Source organism: Lathyrus oleraceus, chromosome 3, assembly GCF_024323335.1.
Source record: "Lathyrus oleraceus cultivar Zhongwan6 chromosome 3, CAAS_Psat_ZW6_1.0, whole genome shotgun sequence".
Taxonomy (NCBI): Eukaryota; Viridiplantae; Streptophyta; class Magnoliopsida; order Fabales; family Fabaceae; genus Lathyrus; species Lathyrus oleraceus.
The window spans coordinates 182450907-182458276 of record NC_066581.1 but is presented as its reverse complement, the minus strand read 5'-3'; the positions used below and the strand labels follow the sequence as shown (position 1 = coordinate 182458276).

General features: G+C 38.0%; 1 protein-coding gene across 1 annotated transcript; it reads left to right on the top strand.

Annotated features, from left to right (window-relative positions):
• The first annotated feature begins 1635 nt into the window (after window positions 1–1635).
• Window positions 1636–2114, top strand: LOC127130314 (60S ribosomal protein L24). Its single transcript, XM_051059345.1, has one exon. It carries the CDS (start codon window positions 1671–1673, stop codon window positions 2112–2114), a length of 444 nt encoding a protein of 147 aa, XP_050915302.1. The 5' UTR covers window positions 1636–1670.
• The last annotated feature ends 5256 nt before the right edge of the window (window positions 2115–7370 follow it).

The following is a 7370-nucleotide window of genomic DNA, read 5'->3' as shown; positions in this document are numbered from 1 at the left end:
ATTGCTTAAATAAAGCGCAAAAGTTGTATGGACCTCACGTCCCTACATTGACCTGCCAATAATAAGTTCAGACAGTGCATTTATAGGGCCATCGACATTCATACAGGAGTAATCAATATAACAATAAAGTGTGAAAAATATTTTGCAAGAAAAGTGTGATAATGGCATAAGGAAAAGGAAGAGTTTGTGTCACAGGAGGTACAGGTTTTATCGGTTCATGGAATATCCCACTTAAGAACTGCATACAAGTCAGAAGTTCTAATACAGAATCTTACAAGCTACAAAATTGTCCCCTTATGAGCCACAGGAGATCCTAAAGAATTTTAGGCAGAAGAATGAGAATGCATTGGCATCTGAGACTGATGCTGCTCGATTTGTCAAGGATGCAGTTCTGAGCACTAGGAGAATATTTTGCACTACTGGCAGTTGGTTGCATCAAATAGCGATTTTCTCTCAAGCTCACATCATCCACAATGAGTACAGCAAACAATTTCTTCGTAATAAAGTGCATAATGCCGGAGGTTGTATACTTAGCTCCAAAACCTGCTAAGATGTGACAGAATAGTTGGGTCACCGTCGGCTGCAACAGAACCGCATATGATAAGTCCAAAACGTTAAACTGCTATCTAACCTTCCGCAGAGCCTAATTGCAATTCATTCTGCACTGATAACAAATGCTTATCCGGCTTACAATGATAGCAAAAAGCTTGCGACACCCTTTGATTTTGGGGCTGAACACAGGAAGCCTGCAAGAAAAAAAAACCAAAACAGCAACATCAACCAAACCATGACCAGACAGGCTTTGTACACTGATAAGTTTCAAAGAAGAGATCAAAATCATGTGGTACCACCGGAAGGTGTTGCAAGTTTGAATAAAAACAACGTTGATTTGGGAGGGGATAACCGCGAGGAGAAGGGCTGGTGCTTCAAGAGGGACTGATGCGGACCGTGGAGATTCTCGTGCTCCAAGGTGCAAACTGTTGAAAAGGTGTCCGTTGTGCTTTGTGATGATATCTTTCAGGGATTCATATTCAACTCACCATCACAAATATCAAACAGTATCAAGTAGAAGACACTGAGCCTCGAGCCAAATTTTTTCTGGAAGATTGATAGAAACTGAGTTAGTAGAACTTGTTGTTGGAACTGCAGCAAAAAAAAATCAGTGTAAGTTACAGAGATGAGTGAAGTAAACAAGGCACTTGAACAAAATATTGAGCATCTAAAGGATGTTAGAAGAATGAACTATACCGTAATTTGGTACTTGAGTATGTTCCTGAAACAGTTCATCGTGTCATTAAGCATTGCAACAAGTTGAACCAAAGGATGCCAATGATTTATGTGAAGCCCTATACATACCAGATTAATACCACGGTTTAACCTTGCCAACAAAACCAATGCAAGGCATAACATAAACCAAGGCAATGCAGCATCACCAGCAAACATTGACAAACCAACATACAACCTGCAAGAAATCAATTGTCAGCTTGTTTGAATAAAGCTATGCATCAAGATAGAGGCAGAAATTCTTACAGTGGAGCAAAGAAATAGCAGCAAAATAGAAAGAAAATTCCCGCATCTCAATTGCAATTCCGAATTGCATTTTAGAATGAGAAACAAGCAATAAGAAGGTGATACAAGAGAAGGCAGGCAACAGCAGAAGCATCAACAAAATGGTTCTCAAGACCGAGCTGTGCCGTTTTAGTGGCGCCAAGATCTATCCTGGGAGAGGAATCAGATTTATCCGAAGTGATTCACAGGTTTTCCTTTTCGTTAATTCGAAATGCAAAAGGTACTTCCATAACAAGTTGAAGCCATCCAAGCTTACCTGGACTGCCATGTACCGGAAGCAACCTAAGAAGGACATTGCCCAAGAAGCTGCAAAGAAGAGGCGTAGAGCTACCAAAAAGCCTTACTCAAGGTCTATTGTTGGTGCAACTTTGGAAGTTATTCAGAAGAAAAGATCAGAGAAGCCTGAGATTCGCGATGCTGCCAGAGAAGCTGCTCTTCGTGAAATTAAGGAGAGAGTGAAGAAAGCCAAGGAGATTCGAACAAAGGCACCTGATGCGAACGAGGATCTATTACCGGTACCTAAAACAGAAACAGAAAAACGGTAATAGAACGGAACCGTTTTCACCATTGCAACCATTTCACTGCAGTAACAAAAGATCAACAGCAAAGAGTTAAACTCCAAAAATTCCCAAATCAGGAAAGAGACAAAATTCAGAGAAAAAGAAGGAGTCCAAGGTACCGTTTCCGGAAGTGTAGCGTGAAACAGGATAAAAGCGTTTCTGAGCAGCAAAAGCACTTCTGAAAGCTTTCTCCTTTGAACCTTTATACACCAACCGAAACCCTAATTTGCAAAGATAAATAGAAAAGGGTGAATCAGTAGAAAAAAAAGAAAGGGAGGAGGCGGAAAAGAAAAGAAAGAAAAACCTAAACACCACGAAAAATACCTGGATTGAGACGGCGAAGGCAAAGAACTTTAAGGAGAAAGCTTTGAGGTAAAGAAATTCGTCCCGAGCCTTACCGTCACTACCGAACCGCCACCGAAGGTAAGCTTCAAATTTATTTAAAGCCGTGGATATTGTGCATTTGGGATGAGATTAGGGTGTGAGATTGGTACATTTCGAATGGGTGCAAGCGATTGAGAGAGGTGAGTGCAGTTTGAGATCGAATCGTTGAGGGTGAGAGAGAGATTTGTGGAGATTGTTTTTACGAGAGAGACGTGAGGTTGAGAGGTTGATTTTGAGAAAGTGAGATTTGGAGAGAACGAGGAAAGGCTTCTGTACACTATTCCAATTTTCTTTTTTAATCTATTTTAAACAGAATAAATCTTTGAAATTACGTTTAATTTTCCTAGGTCTCAGTTAATAAATGATTTTTATATTTTCAATCCATTTTCCCTTGAAAAACCCAACAGCCAAGCGGCTGGGTTTAACTACCGGTAGTCCAATAGACTTTTTTTTATTTTAAGTTTTTTTCTAATGTTTAATCTGTTTGGGTTTATATATTTAAATTAGCACTGTAAATAATAACTAATCATAAATGGCCTGGTGGAGAGGGGGTAGTTCCATAGTCTTAAGAGGAGTGGGTTCGATACTCGTATGTAGCATTTTTTAGTATTTTATTTTTTTTAGTATTCTATTACCTTTTAGCATTTTGTTTCTTTTAATATTTATTATGTCCATGCTTCTTTATTAACTGCATCATGCATGAAAAACCATTTTTAAAACTATAAAAATCATTTCTTTTCTCGATTTAATATCGAGCCCTTTTTTCACACCCTTGTAAGTCGATTGCTTTTTAAGCATCGCCGTCAACCTCACATAGCTTACTCTTGGGCTTTCTTACAATGAGCCGGTTCCCTTGCACTTACACTCATGCATCGCATCATTTTATTGTTTGGGCCCGATTTAATTCTTTCATGATTTTTTTGAATCCCCATTTGACAACATGTATCCCACTCCCCCGATGTGTAATAATCTTGTACTATTTTACTTCTTTATTGTTTGGTTATTTAGTTAGCTACTAACACAAGAATAAAATCAACCATTTCAAAAAATACAAAAATATGACTCGATCCAACGTCGAGTATTTTTCTCAATAAACAAATCAACTCATTCCTATTCCTATTCCATCCCATTTCAAAACTTCATCAAATGCTTGATCCAACGTCAAGTCATTTTCCATAATCAAAAACTCAAAAAATATTGATTCATAATCAAGACTTTTTCAATAAAGATGGAAATAGAACGTGGTGTATACCACGCATTCCTGAGACTAGGATTCGAGATGTATATCTCGCCAATCCTAGCTCTCGCCATCATCCAAACTTATCCACTTTGCTCTCAAACACTCATTCAAATTTCTCTTAAACGTCCATCAACACTTGATCTATGGTCAAGTCATTTTCACAACAAAACTCAAAATACCTAATTCTTATTTAACACTTTTAATAAAGGTGGAAATGGAACATGATGTATACCATGCACTCCTGAGGTTAAGATTCGAGATGTATGCCTCGCCAATCTTAACTCTCGCCATCGTCTAAAATTGTCAATGCGGTTTCTTCAAACCCTTTCTCAATCAAATTCCAAAATACTTAATTCCTATCTTAACCTCTTTCAATAAAGATGGAAATGGAACATGGTGTATACCATGCACTCCTGAGGCTAGGATTCGAGATGTATATCTCGCTCATCCAAGTTCTCGCCATCACTCAAAATACATCCAACCGATCAAACTCTTTCTCGCCGCCGTGCGATTAATCAAAAACCTTTTCATAAACGAAAGGTATCTTGTCTTAAGTGATACAAAACAATGTTTCGGCCACGATTGTTGAGTAGAGATAAATGACGCTTTTCCGAATGTAGATTTATAAATCCGTTCGATGTGTGGTATGCGTCCATTCCTCATCTGTTTTGGGTAAAACAATGTTTTCGTCGATTAATACAATATAGCTTTCGCTAAAAATTGACCAACAAACAAACATTTTTCTACCCAGAACTACGTAAGCCTTGACTTCTCTTTTGAGATACGTAGGAGCAGGATTTTTAAATCTTGTCAGGCCCATTAATAAAAAACTTAGGCTTAGTCCTTTGTCAAAAATCCAAAAACATTTCTTCTTGTCTTTTCTTTCTTTCCCACCTAATAAACTGAAAAGCCTAACATTTCAAACTAACATTAACGCACACAACTGACTTAATGGTTCCCGTTGAGTACAACGGACGTGAGGGGTGCTAATACCTTCCCCTTGCGTAATCGACTCCCGAACCCGGATATTGGTTGCGATGACCATATCTTATCCTTTCTTTTGTCTTGGGTTTTATCGATATTTCCCCTTTTCCTTTTTAGGAATAAATAAAGTTCGGTGGCGACTCTGTTCAGTCCATCATTGCGAGCGTGCGATCGCGTTTCGCTTTGTAGTCGTATCCCCATTTTTCAAGGTGCGACAAACCCCATAATCATTGTTTGTCTTATAAGACCTCTCGTGCTTAGGTAAAGCTCTTTCCTTATAAATCCTCTCGTGTGTAGGCCAATAATTTCTTAATCCTTGTTCATCTTATAAGACCTCTCGTGCTTAGACGACTCTCTCGCCTTGTAAATCCTCTTTTGTGTAGGCCAATAATATCATAATCCTTGTTCGTCTTATAAGACCTCTCGTTCTTAGACGACTCTCTCGCCTTGTAAATCCTCTCGTGTGTAGGCAAATCGTTTCTTAGTCCTTGTTCATCTAATAAGACCTCTCATGCTTAGACGACTCTCTCTCCTTGTAAATACTCTCGTGTATAGGCCAATCATGTCTCACTTGTATTTATGGTTGATTGCCATTATCAGTTAGTACCACGTTCCTGCTTGTTAAGCAATCCGCCTCCGGGAAATCCTACCAAATATCTCTTTGTTTTCAGCCTTAGTCGGCTGAACTCCGATTGCTCTGATTTTCTCATTGCACGATGAGAATACGTAAGTACGAGGGTTTGAATCCTCCATGAGAATACTTATTTATTATTCCTGCCTTAGGGCATTTCTTCCATTCATCTCCATGGAACATTAATCACGACCTACATTCATATACCACATTCATTCACTTAATGTGATATACCCTATTCTTTGAGCCAAATACAATATAACTTTGAGCTCCATCTTGCATCTCTTTGTGAACTAAGAGCCGATTTATTTGTCTTGTTAGTCCTCTCGTTGCTTAGACGAACATCTCTTTATTTACTTTACATTCACATTCAAGCGACCTTTCCTTTTTTGGTTGTTCCAATACAGTGTTGTAGGCCCTCACTTGTAAGTTCATGCCAATTTACTCTTGGGCTCGTATTTCACCCCTTTTTGCAGTTCAAGCAGCATTATTCTTTGGTTCATACCATACTTTTATCACAATTCTTTTCATCTCCCACCACTACTTCTTTGAACTACGGAGCTCTGAATTCCTTATTGCACTATAAGGATACGTAGGCATGAGGGCCTTAATCCTCACCGAGCACTTTAGTTATTTCTTTTCTTTTCCCTTATTCTTTTGCGAATAATCTTCAGAATAACACCTATTCGAGCGAGAACAATCAAAACTGTTCTCATGGAGTACAATGGATGTGTGGGGTGCTAATACATTCCTCTTGCATAACCGACTTCCTTACCCAACATATCTCTTTCCCCCAGGTTTTATCGATGTTTTCCCTTTCCTTCGGAAATAAATAAAGTTCGATGGCAACTCTGTTGTATGTTCGAGTGTGTGATACGTTCGAGTATATTTCCGCTAGCTTCACATGCGTGTGTCTACCTGTACTCTAGTTTTTCATATAAAATCTTAATTTTAACTTGTAAAAACATTTCTAAACTGGTTTTAAGTATCCTAAGGTTAAGTTGCACATCTAGACATGGGGGAAAAGGTCTAACATGCACAAATACTAAGTGTCCTAGTTTTGACATCATTCAAAACATTTCTAAACAGAAAGTGCACTCATAATTCGAGGTTGGGTGGGATTTAGTTTATTTATCGCTATCATTGGATTTATTAAAATAATAGAAATTTGGATAAGATATAAAAAATTGAGATATGGGGTGGAAAGTAGAATCATAAATTAAGTGATTTTGAGGAGAAAAATCGAAATTAATGGGAATTAGGGAGGTAGACTGAATTATTAAGGAATTAGGGGAATTAGTAGAGTTATGGAAAATAAAAATAAAATAATATTTATTTAAATAGAAAAGAAGGGAATAGAAAATCAGAGTACGTGAAATTGGTGAGAAAATAGCAAGAGAGGCGAAAAATCCCTACCAGAGCAAGAGGGAGAAGAGGGAGATTCCATGGTCAAGTTTAGAGTATTTTCACGAAACCATGTAGAGGGACGGGGAACTGTTCCTGATAAGGATGCTTAATCTTGTATGGTAGAGGAGGATCCTTACCCCATTTCTTCTTCCCTTTCTCTATTGTCCTCCATTATTGAGGTTTATGAATTGTATGAGGTTTGTGCAAAACCTCTACAATTGGATTGATGTATAGTTGATATTATATGTTTTAATCATGCTATGTGCTATTTTGATGTGAATTATATGATTGAATTCCATGAAAACATTAGAGATGACGATGTTCATATGTTAATGTTACGTGTTGATGAAGAGCACGATGAATTAATATGATAATGTTGATTTTGATGTTGTGATGTGTTGATTACCCTTTGATTCATGTAACTTATGATACGATATGTTTTGGGGATGTTAGAAGTCAAAATTTAAAGGTATGGGGTCGGATGCAGGGTTGAAAAACAAGAGAAATCGCACAAAATCACAAAATAAGATTTTCGATTTTGGGAGCTGCTACGGGCCGTAGTAGCTGCTACAGGCAACCAGAGAAGCTCTATGAT

Excerpts from the sequence above, each read along its gene's own strand:
- LOC127130314 (XM_051059345.1), top strand. The coding sequence starts at position 1,671 with ATGGTTCTCAAGACCGAGCTGTGCCGTTTTAGTGGCGCCAAGATCTAT.